Source organism: Oncorhynchus gorbuscha, linkage group LG15 (assembly GCF_021184085.1).
Source record: "Oncorhynchus gorbuscha isolate QuinsamMale2020 ecotype Even-year linkage group LG15, OgorEven_v1.0, whole genome shotgun sequence".
Lineage (NCBI taxonomy): Eukaryota > Metazoa > Chordata > Actinopteri > Salmoniformes > Salmonidae > Oncorhynchus > Oncorhynchus gorbuscha.
Genome location: NC_060187.1, coordinates 16,428,985 through 16,453,647, shown reverse-complemented (window position 1 = coordinate 16,453,647; position 24,663 = coordinate 16,428,985). Strand labels below are relative to the sequence as shown.

At 43.3% G+C, this 24,663-nt stretch overlaps 1 protein-coding gene across 4 annotated transcripts in view; it reads right to left on the bottom strand.

The window, feature by feature from the left end:
* The window catches only part of pde4ba (phosphodiesterase 4B, cAMP-specific a), a 360,826-nt gene that overhangs the window by 98,950 nt on the left and 237,213 nt on the right, over positions 1–24,663 (bottom strand). The window contains exon 1 of one of the 4 annotated variants that reach the window (XM_046300229.1): positions 11,208–11,738. The exons of the other annotated variants lie outside the window; for them this stretch is intronic. Within the exon in view, the coding sequence (XP_046156185.1) occupies positions 11,208–11,332 (125 nt within the window). The 5' untranslated portion in view covers positions 11,333–11,738. Of the gene's footprint in view, positions 1–11,207; positions 11,739–24,663 lie in introns of those variants that run through there. 4 annotated transcript variants of the gene reach the window in all.

Below are 24,663 nucleotides of genomic sequence, written 5' to 3'. Positions count from 1 at the left end.
TGCCCACAAATGTTCTAAAGGATGAGGTCAGGGCTTTGTGAAGGCCACTCCAATACCTTGACGTTGTTGTCCTTATGCCATTTTCCACAACTTTGGAAGTATGCTTGGGGTCATTGTCCATTTGGAAGACCCATTTGCGATCAAGCTTTAACTTCCTGACTGATGTCTTGAGATGTTGCTTCAATATATCCACATAAGTTCCCCTCCTCATGATGCCATCTATTTTGTGAAGTGCACCAGTCTCTCCTGCAGCAAAGCACCTCCACCACATGATGCTGCCACCCCCTGTGTTTCACAGTTGGGCCCTCCCATCCCACGCTTGGGCCCTATTCTTCGGCTTGCAAGCTTCCTGTCACGCCCTGACCTGAGAGAGCCTTTTCATGTCTCTTTTTTTGGTTTGGTCAGGGTGTGATTTGGGTGGGCATTCTATGTTGTGTTTTCTATGTTTCTTTATTTCTATGTTTTGGCCGGGTATGGTTCTCAATCAGGGACAGCTGTCTATTGTTGTCTCTGATTGGGAATCATACTTAGGTAGCCCTTTTTCCTTCCTTCAGTGTGGGTAGTTGACTTGTGTTAGTGGCACTTAGCCCTCGTATGGTTCACGGTCGTTTTGTATTGTTTATTGTTGACATTAGAAATCAAGGAAAATGTACGCTGACGACACTGCACTTTGGTCCACTACTTTTGACGGCCGTGACACTCCCTTTTTGCTCTAAACATAACGATGGTCATTATGGCCAAACAGTTCTATTTTTGTTTCATCAGACCAGAGGACATTTCTCCAAAAAGTACGATCTTTGTCCCCATGTGCCGTTGCAAACCGTAGTCCGACTTTTTTTTGGCAGTTTTGGACAAGTAGCTTCTTCCTTGCTTAGCGGCCTTTCAGGTTATGTCGATATGGAGCTTGTTTTACTGTGGATATAGATACTTTTGTACCTGTTTCCTCCAGCATCTTCACAAGGTCCTTTGCTGTTGTTATGGGTTTGAGTTGCACTTTTCGCATCAAAGTACGTTCATCTCTAGGAGACAGAACGCATCTCCTTCCTGAGCGGTATGACAGCTGCGTGGTCCCATGGTGTTTATACTTGCGTACTATTGTTTGTACAGATGAACGTGGTACCTTCAGGCTTTTGGAAATTTCTCCCAACGATGAACCAGAATTGTGGAGGTCTACAATTTATTTTCCAGACAGGTCTACCATTTTATCTGAGGTCTTGGCTGATTTCTTCTGTTTTTCCCATGATGTCAAGCAAAGAGGCACTGAGTTTGAAGGTAGGCCTTGACATTTATCCACATGTACACCTCCAATCACCTCAAGGTATGTCAATTGCCCTATCAGAAGCTTCTAAAGCCGTACCATTGTTAAAAGGCACATTCAACTTAGTGTATGTAAACTTCTGACCCACTGGAATTGTGATACAGTGAATTATAAGTGAAATAATGTGTCTGTAAACAATTGTTGGAAAAATGACTTGTGTCATGCACAAAGTGGATGTCTTAACCGACATGCCAAAACTATAGTTTGTTAACAAGAAATGTGTGGAGTGGTTGAAACACTTAGGTTGGAGTCATTAAAACTAGTTTATGTAAACGTCCGACTTCAACTGTATGTTCTCATGTTCCGAGCAAGGAACTTAAACATTAGCTTTTTTTACATGGCACATATTGCACTTTTACTTTCTTCCCCAAAACTGTGTTTTTGCATTATTTAAACCAAATTGAACACGTTTAATTATTTATTTGAGACTAAATTGAATTTATTTTCAGGTATTATATTAAGTTAAAACAAAAGTGTTCATTAAGTATTGTTGTAATTGTCATTTAATACAAATGTGTATATACGTATATAAAAAATTGGCAGATTAATCGGTATTAATCAGAATCGGTCGACCTCTAGTTGACAGCAATCAGTGGTGGACAGCAATCAGTGGTGGACAGCATTACACAGCCAGGTACAGTGTGATGTTAGACAGTACTGAGTAGGGATCCACGGTGCCAATGTCTGTACTGTCTACAGACTGACAGCAGTTGTTAACACAGGGAGGAAAACAGTCAGAGGTGTCACACACTCAGCAGGCACATGGAAGTATGAACAGACATAGCATACATACATAGATCAACACGTGTCAGGAAAAAGAAACTACACTGCTGGTGTAGTAAGTGCTTTACATCACTCATCACTGTACAGGCCTGTAATCAAACTCTATCTGGGAGAAAACAGATCCTTCAGGCTACACTCTGGGACTGGAGAAAAGGAAACATCCCTGGTAGGTCCCAAGCTGTGTACCGGTACGTCCCAAGCTGTGTACCGGTACGTCCCAAGCTGTGTACCGGTAGATCCCAAGCTGTGTACCGGTAGGTCCCAAGCTGTGTACCGGTAGGTCCCAAGCAGTGTACCGGTACGTCCCAGGCAGTGTACCGGTACGTCCCAGGCAGTGTACCGGTAGGTCCCAGGCTGTGTACCGGTAGGTCCCAGGCAGTGTACCGGTACGTCCCAGGCTGTGTACCGGTACGTCCCAGGCTGTGTACCGGTAGGTCCCAAGCAGTGTACCGGTAGGTCCCAAGCAGTGTACCGGTAGGTCCCAGGCTGTGTACCGGTAGGTCCCAGGCAGTGTACCGGTAGGTCCCAGGCAGTGTACCGGTAGGTCCCAGGCAGTGTACCGGTAGGTCCCAGGCAGTGTACCGGTAGGGCCCAAGCAGTGAACCGGTAGGTCCCAAGCAGTGTATTTTTTTCAAAGGTTCGTCTGCCCTACATGGTTCTGTTGGTGGGAAGAACATTCAGCTATCCTTTCCCAAAACACAGTCCAGCCCACACTCTGCACATGACAGATAAGAAAGAGTACATACAGTACTTCTATTACACTCAAACTACCATTGCTTTTCAGCACTTTGATGGACATGACCTTGAAGATAAAAGAGACAAGCTTTAGACGTTGACATGAAGAGATTCGGTATAGTGAGCAGAAACATTCTGTAGAGTAGAGAAATAACATCGACGTATGTGAATGAAAATTATGACTTAAGTAGCCAACAAGGGGAATGTGGAACGCATGAACTAAGACGTCATAAAGACGTCATTCTAGAATATGAAAACAAGAGGACACTAAACATAAACCATGTGTCTTTTGTGCCTTTTGTGGAGAAACAACAATTTTCTTATTTACATATTTTCCAAATATGTAATTTTCCAAACATTCGCTTTCAGAGAGAACATAAATCACTGTCACGTTATTTTGGAAAATAAAATATGTTTTGTGACAGAGCTCATATTGAACCACTCCTCTGGAGAGGGACAATGAAAAAAATAGGGAGAAAAGAAAGATAGAAGGAGTAAGAAGACAGAGCTGAGGAAGAAAGAGAGAGGTAGAGAGGTAGAGAGAGTGAGAGAGGGAGAGAGGAAGGAGGGAGCCCAGTCTGTGGCTGACCTGTGAGACTAAACAGAACTTGCTTTAAATGGCATTCATTCCATGGGCTGGCAAATTGCAGTGGGATAGTTTTCCATTACATTCTTTAGTCTGTATACTTTTACAAAGTCAAGTTACCCTAGGTCAAACTCTGCTCTCAGTAAGCCTCCCCTCTCTCTCTCTCTCTCTCTCTCTCTCTCTCTCTCTCTCTCTCTCTCTCTCTCTCTCTCTCTCTCTCTCTCTCTCTCTCTTTGTGCCCCCCCCCTCTCTCTTTCTCTCACGCTATCTCTCTGTCACTCACAGTAACTCTCTGCCTCTCCCTCTGTCTCTTTCTCTCTATCTCTCTCTCGCTCTGTGTGTCAGTCTGAGTGTGCGTAGGCATGCATGTGTGTGATTGTGTGTGTATGTGTGAAGAGAAAGCCTTTTTAGGTTATCAGAAACAGGATTTGTTCCCTGGTCTTCTGGTTTCCTCATAGTATTTCAACAGCCACTTCCTCGTTTCTGTTCACCCTTTTGTCGTCGTTATCATCATAAAGCAGTGTACTGGTACAGTAGGTCCCAAGCAATGTACTGATAGGTCCCAAGTAGTGCCCTAGTAGGTCCCAAGCAGTGTACCGGTAGTGTACCGGTAGAGTAGGTCCCAAGTAGTGCACTAGTAGGTCCCAAGTAGTGCACTAGTAGGTCCCAAGCAGTGTACCGGTAGAGTAGGTCCCAAGCAGTGTACCGGTAGAGTAGGTCCCAAGCAGTGCACTAGTAGGTCCCAAGCAGTGTACCGGTAGAGTAGGTCCCAAGTAGTGCACTAGTAGGTCCCAAGTAGTGCACTAGTAGGTCCCAAGTAGTGCACCGGTAGAGTAGGTCCCAAGCAGTGTACCGGTAGAGTAGGTCCCAAGCAGTGCACTAGTAGGTCCCAAGCAGTGTACCGGTAGAGTAGGTCCCAAGCAGTGTACCGGTAGAGTAGGTCCCAAGTAGTGAACTAGTAGAGTAGGTCCCAAGTAGTGAACTAGTAGAGTAGGTCCCAAGCAGTGTACCGGTAGAGTAGGTCCCAAGCAGTGTACCGGTAGAGTAGGTCCCAAGCAGTGTACCGGTAGAGTAGGTCCCAAGCAGTGTACCGGTAGAGTAGGTCCCAAGCAATGTACTTGTAAGTCCCAAGCAATGTACTGGTAGGTGCCAAGCACCATAATCATCATCGTCATCACTATTACTATAATCACAATCACCATTACCATAGACATCACCATCATCATCATTCTTCAGGGCGCATTGTGCAGTGTGCAGCCAGTCAGACATCATAAACCATGACCACATGCCAACCACAGGTCTCAACCTCACTAACTAACAAACCAACCACAACCTCCAGTTAACCATCTCCATGACAACTGGTATACAGTAACAGTCTATTCTACTGTAAGACATCATATTGTATTCTGTCTGTCCATGACCACTGAGAAACAACAGTGTTTTACTCCACCCATGGGAAACACTGACACATCCCTGAAGAAAACACTCCACTGAGCCCTTCCATTGGTTCATAGCACCTGACCAGTCCAGTATTATGGTCATTGATAGGTCAAGGGGAATCCTTGTCACAGTCCAAATATTTGACCAAGCCATTTCACTAGGAGAAAATGTTGTGTTGGCATTTGGTGGGTGGCAAGTCCAAACACCCTCTCATTATAAACTACACAGGGGCAGTTATCTACACTCACACACACGCTCATGCACACACACATACACAACACACACACTACCTCCCCACACATAATGTAAATTATAGTCACGAATAGGGTTGTACATTTTGTGTAATATTCAGAGGTGGAAACTTTCTGTGGGAATTAACAGGGATATATGTGAATTAATGGGCATATATGGAAATTAATGGAAATATATGCAAATTAATACGAATACCATTTAAATGTAGATATGTTTAGCATTGAATAGATTTACCATATCATATGGAGACAGAAACAAACCTTTCACCTTATCATAATTAGACATAATTGCAAATGATTAAATCCTTCCAATAGAAATATAAAACACATTTAAACTTTAATTAAATGAGTTGACTCTTCACATGGGATGATTTCACTGAACAACAAAAGAAAGGGAATATTGAATGATCCCCAACTATCCACCACATCTCCCAAAAAAGTTTTCAAAATAAATCTGTAAAATGGTAGTCTAGAAACTAAAGCTTTGGTTGTCTTCCTCTCAGGCTTCCATGTCTTCTCCCTGGACCTCCTCAATGTCCACCTCTTGAACATCAGACTCTAAGGCCCCATTTCCACTGTCACTTTCCAACCTTGTTGAGGCTGGCTCGTTGTCAGGCTCAAAAAGCCTCAAATTTTCCCGGATGGCCACCAATTTTTTAACCCTTGTATTGTTAAGCCTGTTGCGCACTTTGGTGTGTGTTCCCAAACAAGGATCAGTTGCGCTCTGAGGTGGCTGTTCTTGTTGGGATTTGGAGAATGATAGAGGGAACAAGGGAAAGAGCCTCAGATCCACAAAGTCCCTTCCACCAGGTGGCTGATATGTTGGCATGACTGCCATATTGCATCTCCATCCCAAAGCCTTTGCTTGGAAGTGTACTTCACCAGACTGCCAAGAACCTTGCCCTCATCAGGCCAAGGGGGCGAGACACGGTAGTGATGACAACAACGGCCTTGTTGATCTCTGCACCAGACAGGATGCTGTTGACAGCATACTTGGGGTCCAACATGTATGCTGCGGTGTGTATGGGCTTCAGGCAGAAGTCTTCAAGCTTTTTGATGCATTTCAGAACTGCAGTTTCCTCTGCTTGGAGCAACAGTGAATTGGGCAGGGCAGTACGGTTTCTTGTCTTACATCTGCAAGCAGAGTCTGAACATCAGACAGGATGGCATTGTCTCCCTCAATCCGTGCAATGACTACTGTTATAGGTTTCAGGAGTTTCAGGCTGCTTACCACTCTCTCCCATAATACATCATCCAGGAGGATCCTCTTGATGGGGCTGTCCATATCGGCAGACTGTGATATGGCCATTTCTTGGAGAGACTCCTTCACCTCCAGGAGACTGTCAAACATGATAACAACATCACCCCAACAGGTGTTGCTGGGCAGCTTCAATGTGGTGCTCTTATTCTTCTCACTTTGCTTGGTAAGGTAGATTACTGCTATAACGTAATGACCCTTCACATACCTAACCTTTTCCTTTGCTCTCTTGTAGAGTGTATCCATTGTTTTCAGTGCCATATTGTCCTTGAGGAGCAGATTCAATGCATGAGCAGCACAGCCAATGGGTGTGATGTGAGGGTAGGACTCCTCCACTTTAGACCAAGCAGCCTTCATGTTCGCAGCATTGTCTGTCACCAGTGCAAATACCTTCTGTGGTCCAAGGTAATTAGTGACTGCCTTCAGCTCATCTGCAATGTAGAGACCGGTGTGTCTGTTGTCCCTTGTGTCTGTGCTCTTGTAGAATACTGGTTGAGTGGTGAAGATGATGTAGTTAATTATTCCTTAACCACGAATAATCGACCACCCATCAGAGATGATTGCAATACAGTGTGCTTTCTCTATGATTTGCTTGACATTCACTTGAACTCTGTTGAACTCTGCATCCAGGAAATTAGTAGATAAGGCATGTCTGGTCGGAGGAGAGTATGCTGGGTGAAGAACATTCAGAAATCTCTTCCAATACACATTGCCTGTGAGAATCAGAGGTGAACCAGTTGCATACACAGCTTGAGCAAGACATTCATCAGCATTTCTCTGACTACGTTCCTCCATTGAGTCAAAAAACTTCTGATTGCAGGAGGACATGAGCTGTTGTTATCGATAAGGTGTCTGGTTGATAATTTTCACCTCGAATAGAAGTAGAGGGACTTTTGTCAGAGGTTGCTTGTTGCGAGTGCTGGGGAAACTTTATGCACTTGGCCAGATGATTCTGCATCTTCGTTGCATTCTTCACATATGATTTTGCAAAGTATTTGGAAATGTACACAGATTTTCCTTCTACATTAGCTGCAGTGAAATATCTTCACACATCAGATAATGCCTGTGGAATTTTCCTGTAAAGATTAGAAAAAATGTTTTAAAAACACCCAAATACAATTCCATGTGCAGACAAATAGATAAGCAGTTAGATTAAACAACTCCTTTGTAAGATACATATTTTAAATTAAACGTATGGAAACAGGTGAATTAACACTCCTCAGTTAGCAGGCTCAAGCAAGCTAAAACCCACATGGTAGCAAACACTAACTAGCAGAAATTGTTAAAAAGTTAGAAATGATTTAAACACACTTTGCTGTAGGCTACTATTTACTAGTTAACAAAAAATCATGTATGTCGTATAAAATATATTCACCTCACCCAGTATTGTAATCAAAACTTACCAGAAAGCTTGTAGTCCTTGGCTCAGACAGTGTAGTAGTGTGGGCTCAATAGCATCTCATTAGTGTGCAAGATCTTGAGAATATGCTGTACATGTGACGGAAGAGTGCATGCAGAGGTTGCAATTCCATTGAATTGGGGATAGTTCAACCAAAATATGTCACAAGAACTAGAATTGCCTTATGTGTATCCCACAAAAAAGGTACACTGTTATAAGCTAACTTTTTTTATGAAATTAAGCTAAATTCCCGGGCTTAACCTACCATGGAACATTTCCCGGGAAGTTTCCGGCCCTTTGCAACCCTAGTCACGAACTCACACAGCTTCCTACAGGATATACGCACAAGCAAGCAAACACAGATCATGGCCAGCAACACCACCGCACACATTAATTACAGGCAGATACTGTACATGCTCACATGAACAGACAAGCACAAGTGTGAACTAACTACAGATCTTAGATCATAATATGACCCATTTCATATCAGGAGGAAAATAATCCTGCAGCAGGAGGATTTTAATAAATATTTAATATTTAGAATCACCGCAAGGAGAAGCTGGAAGCAATGTTTGTAGGCTATACAATAACTTAGACTGTAGGTCCATAGAGTGTCACTTCAAATATCCTATGTAGGCTATATGCAGGCTACAGCGCGTCTAGTGTGAATTCTTATGTGGATTATAAGAAATTGACATATTTGTAGGGGCTAGATGTATTTTTAATGAGGGGAAATCTTTTTTTAATAAATTATTTTGTTAAATGTTCAAGGCAATCAATAGGCCAAATAAATTGTTGGTTGCCTCAGTGCCTGTGTTGTCCAAAGGTTACAGCCGCTGACCCCGCACACATTATGCCAGGATGAGTGAAGTCGAATCTCTTCTCCTTCCTTCGTTCCCGTAGTCCCCCAATCGATCCGAATGGTCAAGGCGATGAGTGAGTCGAGATCCGTCGGTAGTTCCCGGGCTGCAAGGTCGTCTTTTACTTCCTCCGATACTCTGTGTAGGAACACTGTCGAACAGCGCTTCCGGGTTCCAAGCACTCTCAGCTGCCAACGTGCGGAAATCCACTGCGTAGTCTGCCACACTACGGGAGCCTTGACATAGGTGGAGCAGCTTGCGAGCAGCCTCTCTCCTGGACAAAGGAGAATCAAACACCTTCCCAACTTCCTCCATAAACTCCTCCAGACTGAGGCAGACGGCGGACTGTTGCTCCCACACCGCCGTGGCCCAGGCAAGTGCCCTCCCGGACATCAGCATTATGATGTATGCTATCCTCGAGCGGTCTGAGGGGAACAAAGAAGGCTGCAGCTCGAAAAATTAGGGAACACTGGGAGAGAGAAGCCTGGCAGGTTCTGGAATTTCCAGCGTACCGCTCTGGAGGAGGTAAGCGGGGTTCTCTGGACACTGGGGTAGACTGGGGGATTACGGGTGTGACCCGCTGCCCTGTGGGGAATCCGCAGAATTGCTCCAGCAATGTATTGAACGCCTGGTCATGGCATTCTGCAGGGAATGGAGTCCCTCCCCTATGACCTTGAAGTAACTCCTTGTGTCTTCCAAGGGTGGCTCCTTGCAGGGAGACAGCATTGTGCAGCTGGTCTGCTGGGTGAGTCTGCTGGGTTAGTCATGGCCAGTTTGTACTATCAGGTTTCAGGTATGACCCAGATACAGACAGTGTCAAAGAAAAGTATATTTATAGTATAGGGGCAGGCAAACAATAGGTCAAAGGCAGGCAGAGGTCAGTAATCCAGAGAACGGCAGGCAGGGTCAGGGTCAGGGTCAGGGCAGGCAGAACGGTCAAAACTGGGAAGGACTAGGAAACAGGAACATGATCAGACAGGAGCAGGGGATCAAACGTTGGTAGATTTCACGGAACAAAACGAACTGGCAACAGACAAACAGAGAACACAGGTATAAATACACTGGGGATAATGGGGAGGATGGGTGACACCTAGATGGGGGTGGAGACAAGCAGAGAGACAGGTGTGACAGTTTCCAGAAGTGTCTGGTGTGTGTCTGGTCATATTTAAAAAAAAATTAAGATCAGTGGTATTTTTCTCTGACTGTCCATATTTTAAATGTGAAACTAATCAAGTGTATCGGGGAGTTTGAGTTATTTGTACCAGAAGGGCGTATGTCGTAATCTAACCCACGCTGACACGGTAGACCTATATGTGAAGGTAGTGTTCCTAACCGCTAGACCACCCGAGGTTACGATTTATCAAAGTTTGGGCAGCTCATTCCTAACCTTAGGATTCACTTCACAATTGTATATCATAGCCTAGTGGAGACCAATATCTATATTGTGTTATTAAGTAAGCTACATAAAATGATGGTTGTTTTTGTGTGTGGATGCATTTAAAATAGATTTTTGTACATTTGAATTTGCAGTAACAGGACCTACGGCTACCATTTGAGCGAGCGAGGGAGAATATTATTTGATAACAGGCCTGATCCCAATGATTTGACTGCCCCCGCATGGAGAGAAAGAGAACTGTGAATTTTTAAGGAATCACAAGGCTCATTCCTTTCCTGATGTAGCGGGAACATTCTCTGCAAGAAAAGGGTGATCAAGTTAAAACTTGACATCTGTAATGTTCCACTTCCACATGCACTGACTGAGTGTACAGTACTTTCCACAGGGAGCCTTGGCTCTTCAAGATGAGTATGGCCAGAGTCTCCTCTCCAGACTAGTCACGCTGGTTTGGACCCGCCCTGTCCAGCCTGCTGCTCCCTCTCTCTGCTTCTCCACATCAACAATCTACGATTGTATCATGATGATATTCTTGACAAAGGTTAATGTTGTAGAGTAATGTGTCAATCTCAGCAAGGCAAATCAACTCAAAACAGGAAATCTTCTTCATAAGCGACATTGTCTTTGCAGAGCATATTGTATGTGTTTACATTTAGGAAATTGCAATACATCAATTACAGTAGGTGAGCTGTAGGTAACATCACAACTGCATCTGGATGGACCAGTAGTACAGCTGTACAGACTCGCACCACACCAATGTAAACAAACAAATGCCACACAGTCAACGTGATATAGTTTTGATTCCCTAACACACACTCAACTATAGAATCCATGATTAACAGATATTTAGAGACTGAACATAGGAAAGAGAGAGAGGGCTATATATAATGAACATTGGAAAGAGAGAGACATCTACACACAAACAGAACATGGGAAAAATTATACAGAAAGGGGGAAGAAAGTCTGGATTGACAGCGTAAGAGGGAGAAATACAGTACATTGGGGGGTCAGAACTAAAAAGTATGCATAACAATTCTAATGAATGGCAACACATCATGCCCTTAACTGAAGCTGAGAAAAGCTATAGAAGCACATGAGAGAAAGATGAAGTGATTGTGACAGAAAGCGACAGAAAAAGACAGAGAAAAATAAAGTAAGAGACGGTGTTCTATCCTTGTTCTGACCTGTGAGTGTGGCTGGAAGCATGGAGTCTCTTGATGACTTCCTCGCTGAAGTCAAAGTGGACCCTGCTTCTGTGACAGGGCGAACGCCGATACATAGCACCAACACCCCAGCTACCCAGCACCATCAGACACACACCTCAGGTCTATCACACACACACACACACACACACACACACACACACACACACACACACACACACACACACACACACACACACACACACACACACACACACACACACACACACACACACACACACACACACACACACACACACACACACACACACACACACACACACACACACACACACACACACACCAATCCACATTAACTATCTAAACAGACCAACTTCCACTATCATAAATGCAACATTCAAGAATACATCAAACACACAACAGCAGCAACAACAACCATCCAACATCCCTTGCAAATCGCGACTTTCTCTTTCTTTCTCTCTCTCTCCCTTTCACACGCACTCTCACACTCTTTCACATGCCCTTTCACACTCTCTGTGTCCAGTGAGAGCTGTGCTGTGTAGTTGTCCCAGTCCCAGCCTGCATTTCCTTCCCCTGGTGTGTGAGGAGATGTGGTCTCTCTGAGCCGGCACCGGCAGTGCACTAAGACCTGGAGCAGAGTCACTGGAATGGATTCACTACTGTCACTAGGATAGAGGGGGAATAAAGGTATGTATCTACTGTGTTCCTGTGAAATACATGTAGCTATATAAATGTGTAACACATGTAGCTATATTAATGTGTAATACATGTAGCTATATTAATGTGTAATACATGTAGATATATAAATGTGTAACACATGTAGCTATATAAATGTGTAACACATGTAGCTATATAAATGTGTAACACATGTAGCTATATAAATGTGTAACACATGTAGCTATATAAATGTGTAACACATGTAGCTATATAAATGTGTATCACACGTAGCTATATAAATGTGTAACACATGTAGCTATATAAATGTGTAACACACGTAGCTATATAAATGTGTAACACACGTAGCTATATAAATGTGTAACACACGTAGCTATATAAATGTGTAACACACGTAGCTATATAAATGTGTAATACACGTAGCTATATAAATGTGTAACACACATAGCTATATAAATGTGTAACACACGTAGCTATATAAATGTGTAACACATGTTGCTATATAAATGTGTAACACATGTAGCTATATAAATGTGTAACACACGTAGCTATATAAATGTGTAACACACGTAGCTATATAAATGTGTAACACATGTAGCTATATAAACATGAAATACATGTAGCTATATAAATGTGTAAGTCCCCACAGTGACTGTACGTACATACCACAACCAGAAGCCATGGATTACAGGCAACATTCGCACTGAGCTAAAGGGTAGAGCTGCCGTATTCAAGGTGAGGGACTCTAACCCGGAAGCTTACAAGAAATCCTGTTATGCCCTGCGACGAACCATCAAACAGGACTAAGATTGAATCATACTACACCCGCGCCCGTCTTACAGTATGTGGCAGGGCTTGCAAACTATTACAGACTACAAAGGGAAGCACAGCCGCGAGCTGCCCAGTGATGCGAGCCTACCAGACAGGCTAAATCACTTCCATGCTCGCTTCGAGGCAAGCAACACTGAGGCATGCATGAGAGCATCAGCTGTTCCGGATGACTGTGTGATCACGCTCTCCGTAGCCGACGTGAGTAAGACATTTAAACAGGTCAACATACACAAGGCTGCGGGGCCAGACGGATTACCAGGACGTGTGCTCCGGGCATGTGCTGACCAACTGGTAGGTGTTTTCACTGACATTTTCAACATGTCCCTGATTTAAGTCTGTAATATCAACATGTTTCAAGCAGACCACCATAGTCCATGTTTCTAAAAACACAAAGTCAACCTGCCTAAATGACTACAGACCCATAGCACTCACGTCTGTAACCATGAAGTGCTTTGAAATGTTGGTAATGACTCACATCAACACCATTATCCCAGAAACCCTAGACCCACTCCAATTTGCATACCGCCCAAACAGATCTACAGATGATGCAATCTCTATTGCACTCCACACTGCCCTGGCTGTAGTGGAGCAGGTTGAGAGCTTCAAGTTCCTTGGTGTCCACATCAACAATGAACTAGAATGGTCAAAACACACCAAGACAGTCTTGAAGAGGGCACGGCAAATCCTATTCCCCCTCAGGAAACTAAAAAGATTTCCTCAAAAGGTTCTACAGCTGCAACATCGAGAGCATCCTGACTGGTTGCATCACTGCCTGGTGCGGCAATTGTTCGGCCTCTGACCGCACTACAGAGACTAGTGCGTACGGCCCAGTACATCATTGGGGCTAAGCTGCCTACCATCCAGGACCTCTACACCAGGCGGTGTCAGAGGAAGGCCCTAAAAATAGACAAAGACGCCAGCCACCCCAGTCATAGACTGTTCTCTCTACTACCGCATGGCAAGCGGTACCGGAGTACCAAGTCTAGGACAAAAAGACTTCTCAACAGTTTTTACCCCCAAGCCATAAGACTCCTGAACAGGTAATCAAATGCCTACCCAGACTATTTGCATTGTCCCCCCCCCAACCCCTCTTTTTACGCTGCGGCTACTCTCTGTTTATCATATATGCATAGTCACTTTAACTATACATTCATGTATAGGGGGAGACACCCTGGACCCAAACTGTTACAAACCTATATCCATCCTGCCCTGCCTATCTAAGGTCTTGTCACGCCTTGGTCATTGTATTTTGTGTTTTTGTTGGCTAGAAATTCAAAAGGAAACGAAACTGCGGCACACCTTGCGTGCTGCCGCAGAATTCTACCAGAGAATTTAAAACCTTTTTTGTAATAACATAGTATATGGGATAGATTTTTAAGAAATTTGGCTTAATTAATTAGATTAATATTATGGTATTTCTATTCAGGGAAAAACAAGAGGTCACTTGGTCGGGTCCACAGAAAGTATTATTAAAGAGATGCTTTACATTGAAATACAGACAGAGATGTAGTAGTCCCAGAGTCAATGATCCAAGGTCAGTTTTGTATTTCACCTCCTGATGATTATAATAACTGACAGTGTTAGAATAAAAAAACAGGGCTTAATCATACTCTCTCTATCCATCTGTCTCTCGTCTGCGGGTATGTTTTAATTAGCCACTTTTCTTACCTCTTTCCCTTTCTGTCTTCTACACCTTTATCCCCACCTCGTCTTTCTTCCTCGTTTCATAATGCACACCATATGCGCATTGAAGTACAGATTGAACTTGTATTTATAATATAATATTACAATGATCATAATTCTAATGCATTTATGATGTATTTATAACACCTAGATAATGAACCTATTTCAATAAAGCGTTTCACATTCTCCACTGGTTGAAATTAAGTATCTAATTGAAATACTATCCTGTGTCCTCAGACTAATGCAGATACAAATCAGCTTTTACTTAATTCACACATGTAATCACAGCATCATTCAAATAATGGAGTTTGATATGACTGAAAAAGAATGTCTCAGAGATTCATACCTGAACCACACCTTTATTTGCCAAGGAAGAGTACATGATCAGTGAATATATTCAATGTACAGGCTACAATGTGGGAATCTCATGCGTGGTAATAACTACAGTACATGTGTATATAGGACTTGCATCATTGGCACAATAAAGTTATTATATTCTACTCTATCCATAGGATTAATTAATGCCATTCAGACTTGAAGTTGATTCAACAACTATGATTGCTGAGGTTCATAGATTGGTATAAATATTATTTCAGAAACCTAACGTTTTAGGGTCCATACACAGATCGGCTACATACTGTAGCTAGCTACACATCCATAGGCATACAGTTATTTTTATCCTCCACTACACAATAAACAATTAAATAGTTAGCTAGCTATGTTACTTCAACTGCATTGCAAGGCAAGCTTACATAATTGTACTTTCAATTTGCAGTAAATGCTTTAGCTAGCTAGATTCTTTACATCCACTCTTTCACAAGACGACAGGCTGGTTTTCTCAGGAATCACTAAAACATTAAACATCAGATATTACAAATTCATTCTTCTGTCATAACACTAGCAAGCTAGCTGGCTAATGTTAGCTAGTCAGCTAACTTGCTAAATAGCGATTTTCACGAATTAACTTTCTGACAAAATAATATGCACAAACGTTTGTCTCTACATTAACTAACATGTTTTGCTTGACTCGTTATGACGTTATAACTACTTACATTTGGTTCCACCGTAATGTTTTGTCAGCCATCTTCACGCAGGGACAGGTGGCTTGAGGCAAATTTGTCATTGGAACCACTGATTTTGTCATTGAAACCATGATTGGTCATAAAAACCTTGGGACCCAAATGCATAATGAGAGCTCTAACTCCTCCTTGTGGTGGTCTGGAGCAATGAAACCATGATGCTGGGTACCTCTAAGTCCCGCGGTACAAGCTCGCAACTTATCCCCCCAGTAGAATCCCCATACTTTAATGAAGACAACTTCTCCATCCTGGAGGGGGAAATCAATCATTTCCAGGCCCAGGGACATGTCCTCGTCTGTGGCGACCTAAATGCCAGAACCGGATAAGAACCTGACACCCTCAGCACACAGGGGGACAAAAACCTGCCTGGAGGTGACAGCATTCCCTCCCCCATATGCCCCCCTTAGACACAACTATGACAACATAACCAACTAAAACGGGTCACAACTCCTGCAGCTCTGTCGCACGCTGGGTATGTACATTCAATAGTAGGCTTCGAGGGGACTCCTATGGTAGGTACACCTATAGCTCATCTCTTGGCAGTAGTACTGTTGACTACTTTATCACTGACCTCAATCCAGAGACTCTCAGAGCGTTCACAGTCAGCCCACTGACACCCCTATCAGACCACAGAAAAATCACAGTCTACTTGAACAGAGCAAAAGTCAATCATGAGGCATCAAAGCCAAAGGAACTGAGTAATATTAAGAAATGCTATAGATGGAAGGAATGTAGTTTGGAAACCTACCAAAAAACAATTAGGCAAGGAGCAGCAAGAACAGCCAATCAGAAATCAGCTCAATGTAGTTGTAACGCCTGTCGTCGGAAGGAGTGGACCAAAGCGCAACACTCGGTGGTGGCTCCGGGTCGGGACGTAGCCCCCGCTCCCTGCACTGATCCCTCCGCTTCTGTGGAACCGGACCGTGGATCATCGACGGAGGCTCTGAACTGGGAACCACTGCTGGAGGCTCTGGACTGCAGCTCGTCGCCGAAGACTCCGGACTGCGGATCGTCGCCGGACTGCGTATCGTCGCCGGAGGCTTCAGACTGGGACCGTCGTCGGAGGCTCCCGACTGGGGACCGTCGTCGGAGGCTCTGGACTGGGGACCGTCACCGGAGGCTCCTTGCCCTGGATTTTCACTGCAGGCTCCGGGCCATGGATCATCACTGGAGGCTTCGTGCGTGGAGCCGGAACAGGTCTCACAGGATTGTGGAGACGTACTGGAGGCCTGGTGCGTGGAGCTTCCACATGGCTTACCAGGCTGGGGAGACATACTGGAGGCCTGGTACGTGGAACAGGTCTCACCGGACTGGGGAGATGCACTGGAAGCCTGGTGCGTGGCACAGGCAACGGATACACTGGGCCGTGGAGGTGCACTGGAGGTCTCGAGCATAGAGCTGTAGAGCAATCTGTCCTGGCTGGATGCCCACTTCCGCATGGCAAATGAGGGGCACTGGCACAGAGTGCACCGGCCTGTGAATGCTCACTGGAGACACCTTGCACATCACCGCATAACACGGTGACTGACCAGTCACATGCTCCCCATGGTAAGCAAGGTCTAAACCCTTACACCACCAATCTCCCCGAGTGCCCCCTTCCCCAAAACATTTTTGGGGCTACCTCTCGGGCTCACGTTGTTGTCGTGACTCCTGGTCTCGTCGCCATTCCTCTAATTCCTCGTATCTTTGCCGTTCCGCTCTTGATGCTTCTATCTCCTCCCTTGGATGGCTATACTCTCCAGCCTGCGCCCAGGGTCCTTTTCCGTCCAGGATCTCCTCCCATGTCCACTCGTCCTTTTTGACCACGCTGCTTGGTCCTTTGGTGGTGGGTAGTTCTGTAACGCCTGTCGTCGGAAGGAGTGGACAAAAGCGCAGCGTGGAAAGTGTTCATGATTATTTATTTATTTTTTAAAAACATGAACAAAGTAACAAAACGAAAGCGAACAGTTCAGTCAGGTAACAGAGACTAAACAGAAAATAACTACCCACAAAATACAGATGGGAAAAAAGGCTGCCTAATTGTGATTCCCAATCAGAGACAATGATAGACAGCTGCCTCTGATTGGGAACCACACTCGGCCACATAGAATGTCCACCCTAATCACACCCTGACCTAACCAAATAGAGAAATAAAATGTCTCTCTAAGGTCAGGGCGTGACAGTAATTGAAGAATCCATAACCACTTCTGGGAAAATTGGAAAATACTAAACAAACACCAACACAAAGAAAAATGTATCCAAAATGGAGATGTATGGGTAAACCACTTCTCCAATATTTTTCCATTTACATTACATTTAAGTCATTTAGCAGACGCTCTTATCCAGAGCGACTTACCAATTTATAACAAAGAACAAACAGCAAAAACATATACATGATCAAATGCTAATCTTAGAATCAACTATTAAAGATTACCAGAACCCACTGGATTCTCCAATTACCTTGAATGAACTACAGGACAAAATAAAAACCCTGCAACCTGTAGTGTTGATGGTATCCTCAATGAAATGATCAAATATACAGACAACAAATTCCAATTTGCTGAACTAAAACTCTTTTACATTATCCTTAGCTCTGGCATCTCCCCAATATTTGGAACCAAGGACTGATCACCCCAATCCACAAAAGTGGAGACAAATTTGACATCAATAACTACCGTGGGATATGCGTACAAAGCAACATTGGGAAAATCCTCTGCATTATCATTAACAACAGACACGTATATTTCCTCAGCGAAGACAACATACTGAGCAAATGTCAAATTGGCTTTTTACCAAATTACCATACGACAGACCAGGTTTTCACCCTGCACACCCTAATTGACAAACAAACAAACCAAAACAAAGGCAAAGTCTTCTCATGCCTTGTTGATTTCAAAAAAGCCTTTGACTCAATTCGGCATGAGTGTCTGTAATACAAACTGATGGAAAGTTTTGGGGAAAAACATACAACATTATAATATCCATGTACACAAACAACAAGTTTGCAGTTAAAATAGGCAAAAAACACACACATTTCTTCCCACAGGGCCGAGGGGGTAAACAGGGATGCAGCTTAAGCTCCACCCTCTTCAACATATATATCAACGAATTGGCAAGGGCACTAGAAAAGTCTGCAGCACCTGTCCTCACCCTACTAGAATTTGAAGTCAAATGTCTACTGTTTGCTGATGATCTGGTGCTTCTGTCACCAACCAAGGAGGGCCTACAGCAGCACCTAGATCTTCTGCACAGATTCTGCGAGACCTAGGCCCTGACAGTAAATCTCAGTAAGATCAAAATAGTGGTGTTCCAAAAAAGGTCCAGTCGCCAGGACCACAAATACAAACTCCATCTAGACACCGTTGCCCTAGAGCACACAAAAAACCATACATACCTTGGTCTAAACATCAGCGCCACAGGTAACTTCCACAAAGCTGTGAACGATTCAACCAATTAGGATCTGTCTAAAAATACTTGAATCAGTTATAGAACCCATTGCCCTTTATGTGAGGTCTGGGGTCCGCTCACTAAACAAGAATTCACAAAATGGGACAAACACCAAATTGAGACTGCATGCAGAATTCTGCAAAAATGTCCTCTGTGTACAAGGTAAAACACCAAATAATGCATGCAGAACAGAATTAGGCCGATAAATGCTCATTTTTTAAAAAAGGACGCGATTCCCAAACCTTCCATAACAAAGCCATCATCTACAGAGAGATGAACCTGGAGAAGAGTCCCCTAAGCAAGCTGGTCCTGGGGCTCTATTCACAAACTCAAACACACCCCACAGAGCCCCAGGACATCAGCACAATTAGACCCAACCAAATCATGGGAATACAAAAATAGAATTACTTGAGACATTGGAAAGAATTAACAAAAAACTGAGCAAACTGGAATGCTATTTGGCCCTAAACAGAGAGTACACAGGGGCAGAATACTTGACCACTGTGACTAATCCAAACTTAAGGAAAGTTTTGACTATGTACAGACTCCGTGAGCATAGCCTGGCTAATGAGAAAGGCCGCTATAGGCAGACCTGGCTCTCAAGAGAAGACAGGCTATGTGCACATTGTCCACAAACTGAGGTGGAAATTGAGCTGCACTTCCTAACCTTCTGCCAAATGTATGACCATACTAGAGACATATATTTCCCTCAGATTACACAGATCCACAAAGAATTCGCAAACAAACCCAATTTTGATAAACTCCCATATGCATTGGGTGAACTACCACAGCGTGCCATCACAACAGCAAGACTTGTGACCTGTTGCCACAAGAAAAGGGCAACCAGTGAAGAACAAACACTATTGTAAATACAACCCATATTTATGTTTATTTATTTTCCCAGTTGTACTTTAACTATTTGCAAATCGTTACAACACTGTTATTAGACATAATATGAAATTTAAAGTGTCTTTATTCTTTTAGAACATCTTTGAGTGTATTATTTACTGTTAATTTGTATTGTTAATTTTGTTTTTGTTTATTATCCACTTGCTTTGGCAAAGTTAACACGTTTCCCATGCCAATAAAGCCATTGAATTTAATTGAATTAAATGTGTATTTGGGTATTTTATTAGGATCCCCATTAGCTGTTGCCAAAGCAGCAGCTACTCTTCCTGGGGTCCAACACAAAACATGAAACATAATACAGAATGACATAATACAGAACATCAATAGACAAGAACAGCTCAAAGACAGAACTACATTTAAAAAAAGGAACACGTAGCCTACATATTAATGCATACACACACATGATCTAGGTCAAATAGGGGAGAGGCAATTCTTGAATTTGTTATTCTTGTTATTCTTGAATAATGTTTCTTATAAAAAGAAGAAGTGATGCAGTCAGTCTATCTTAAACTTTTAGCCAAGAGAGACTGGCACGCATAGGATTTATATCAGCCCTCTGGTTACAATTAAGAGAAAAACATGCAGCTCTGTTCTGGGCCAGCTGCAACTTAACTAGGTCTTTCCTTGCAGCACTGGACCACACGACTGGATAATAATCAAGATAAGACAAAACCAGAGCCTGCAGAACTTGGTTTTAGGAGTGTGGTGTCAAAAAAGCTGAGCATCTCTTTATTACGGCCAGACCTCTCCCCATCTTCACAACAAATGAGAGAGAGAGAGAGCGGGGTGGGGGGTTGGAACTGCTATCACATCGAAGTGGAAGTGTAAATGGAGGAGGATGTTGCCAGCTGGGAGTGAGAGGTTGTGTGACAATGGTTGACGGTGGTTCTGGTTCAGTGACATTGTGGTTGACAATGGGAACATTCCTCCCTGATAACCCCCTGAGGGGAACACACAGATGATGACGTCACCCACCACATTACTTACTGTTACAGCCAGGTGCACAAAGACATTCTCACCCAGAGAGGGGTGGGGCCAATTCAGAGTCAGACAGTGTTCAGTATTAAAGAAATACAGAATTTGATCCAGACAAAAACATATATTACTGGTAAAGACTAGTCTTCATTATATCTTCTTGAATAATATCACATATTATTGATAAAATGATACAATTATGGGCACCTATTTTGATAACTAATTATGAGCATGGGATTTTATTAGAATCAATGGAAACCAGAATTGGTCAAAACAAAAACTCTTATCACCGCTAAAATATCCAGAGGTGAACACAGGGCCTAACTGTACAGAGGGTGTTAGTTTACTGTCTCAGAGAAAAGGGAGTGTTGTCTAACTCCACTAGATGGCTCTCTAACCATACAGCATGTTGAGTCCTCACTCTCAGGCAACTGACAAGCCTGGCAATTACTCACAGGGAAATTAGGTCTGTGGATCATTTACTACTGCCTGCAGATGCAGCATATGTCAATGCCTCTTATGGAACAATTCAGTATGATGAATGGGACCACAGTGCCCAATATATAGGACTGATGCAAAACTCCACTATTGCCCACTGTCCACAGTCATCAAAAACAAACAGGCTCTTACATAATCCAGTCTATATTTTCCTTTTATTTATGCCAAAGCTAATCAATTAAGAGCCATCACTCCCTAGAAAATACAATGATTAGTCTTAGTGAGAGTCATAGAACGCAATGACATCCTGTGTATACACTCAGTGGCCAGTTAATTAGATACCGCACCCCGCTCATGAAAATAGTTCGCTCCTACAGACAGTGAGTCACATAGCTGTGGCTTGCAGTACAAAGCAGACAGGCAGGTATCGAGGCGTTCAGTTACTGTTCCACTGAATGTCACAAGTGACCAAAGTGGCCTCTGGGCTTTTCACGCACCACAGTGTCTAGGGTTTCCTGAGAATGGTGCCACAATAAATACAATACATTTCAATAGAAAGTTAGCAAAAATAGACAAGATGGAAAGGAAAATACCTGTCTATGTGTGAAAAATCTCATTGATTAACTCTTTAGTCATATCCCAGTTTACCTATTGCTTATGGCCTTCCCTACACCTAGCGACTTGTTTTTAAAATAATATGAGCAAAAAATATTTAATTTTATTTGTAACGGCAATATGAATTCGGAGGGCAGAAATGATTAAATATTAAAGCAGTAGACATCTCACTAAAGGCTTCAGTCATTCAAAAGTTGTACTTGAATCTGAACTGGTTCTCTAGAAGATTAGTATGAATGTCTCTGTAAGGACTGACGCCGGAGACGAGAAGCAGGTACGGGGAGTTGACATTTAATAAGAAACAGACAAAGAGCAAGACAGAAACAGCGCCAGCACACGGATACACAATGACAAACTACAATCAATGCAGCATCGGAGAACAGAGATGGAGAACTGACTAATATAGGGGAGGTAATAAACAGGTGATTGAGACCAGGTGAGTCCAATCATATGCTGATGCTTGTGACGGGGAAAGGCAGGTGTGTGTACTGATGGTGGCAGGAGTGCGTAATGCTGGGGAGCATGGCGAGTGGAGGGAGAGTGGGAGCAGGAGTGACAATACCCCCTTCCAGGGGTGCCACCCGGTGTCCCACCTGGGCGGACTCTGGGCAAGTTGGCTGGGCGTAAAATCTGGATGCACCGGCAGAGGCGTGGGAGCCTGGCAAGCCGGCTGAGGCATAGGAGCCTGACGCTCCAGCTGAGGCGTGACAGCCTGTTGATCTTGCTGAGGTGTGGGAGCCCGATGATCCGGCGGAGGCTTAGCAGCCTGACGAGCCAGCTGGAAGTAAAAACCTGACGATCCGGCTGAGGACCGACGTGGGATGGGCGCCTTCAGGGCCAACCCGGGGCAACAACCTCTAGAGCCAGCTAGGGCGTGACAGCCCGACGAGCTGGCTTAGGCACCCCCGGTTACAATGGTGGCGGCCCCCGGATCCGACGTCGCCACCAACCGGAAAGCCAGCACTCCCCGATGCTTCGTATGATGGCTGTTGCATTCTATAAAGACCGATGCAGGAGATGAGAAGCAGGTCCGGGGATTCAACATTTAATGAGGAACAGATAAGGTACCAGGACAGGAACAGCATCAGCACATGGGTATACAAAGACACACGGACATTAATGCAGCATCGGAGAACAGAGATGGAGAACTGACTAATATAGGGGAGGAAATAAACAGGTGATTGAGACCAGGTGAGTCCAATCATACGCTGATGCATGTGACGGGGAAAGGCAGGTGTGTGTACTGATTGTGGCAGGAGTGCGTAATGCCGGGGAGCTTGGCGCGCAAGAGAGAGTGGGAACAGGCGTGACAGTCTCACCCTATCTTCAAGAATGGCCTTTTTCACTTTATTCCAATTACAACCTCTCACTTTCGGTTATTTGAAAATTCAATCATTTCCAAAATATCGCTATTTTTAAAAGTTGGTTGCAATTTCAGTTTAAGTTAAAAAAAGTATAATCTTTATAAATTATATGATAAATAGGACTGGTGGAGTTATGTCAGACATGTAGCTAACAAAAATATATGGAAATGTCTGCTCTACTCAAAGATAATACCAACTAATTGCAGCATTACCGCAAAAATGGAAGAGGCAAGCGGGAGGGGTAGAAAGTAAGGAACTTGTCTGTCGGCCCTGCATTAAAGACCAACATTGCCTAAAGAGAATTGTGATAAATAAAAAAGTATACCAGTTTCATTTAAGGACCAAAAAATTGACAGTTGTACCATATAGATTGCAAAATAGTTGTGAAGAGATTTTCGATGTACCGATTCCATGGTACATAGTCAAATGACATGACGGCGGATTCAAAAATATTGAAAAATATTTGGCAAATAGAAATCATAACTGGATGGTGTTCAGTGATAGATGGGAGTGTTTGAGGAGAGCTGAAGGATGGGACTAAAAACAAACATAACGTAACTATTGTGAACTATACTGTATCTGTAAAATGTATATAGTATGTATATAGTATGTATTTTGGGGCTGCAGGTAGCCTAGTGGTTAGAACATTGGGCTAGTGTTAGAGGAAATTATAGTTGAAATGATTAATTATGTATACATTATTGATTAGAACCATTTATTCTAATACTATTATGTTATGGTATGAAAAGTTTGAGTTTTTGGTTAAGCTGTTACTGAAAATGTAAGCAGAACGAATGAATTGTCTGTGCCTCTTGGGGGGTTTAAGGGGTAGGGATGAGATAGCTTTTCATACAGATAAGAATGCTTTGGTTGGATTCCATTAGTGGAGAGAAGTATATCTTTTAGACGGGTTGGAATGTAGTTTTATGAGGGGAGTAAAACTATCTCTAGGACTGAATACTATGCTATTGTAAGGATGGGAGAAGGTGTGAAACTGATGACGTCATTTTATGTTCTCTTTCTTTAAAATGTAATGTTCTTTGTATTTTGGGTCAGTACTAACTGGAATTAAACGCTCTTACCTGGCTTTTAAGACTGGTCTCGATCTACTTCATGCATAATTAATGAACTTACACATCATTAATGAATTAGAAACGAGTGCGAAATTGGTTTTGGCAATTAAAACATAAAGGAATTTAGAATTCCTCTATCAGCTAATAATCAAAAACTTGCTGGATCAAATCCCGGAGCTGACAAGGAACAAATCTGTCATTCTGCCCCTTAACAAGGCAGTTAACACACTGTTCCCCAGTAGGCCATCATTGTAAATACGAATTTGTTGTTAACTGACTTGCCTGGTTAAAGAAAAAGCTGGAAGTAGAAGCCTAAGAGTTGTTGTCCATTAGTTTACTCAGATTAGGGGAGGTGGTAGGGTTAGGGGAAAATGATGAAGGAATATAT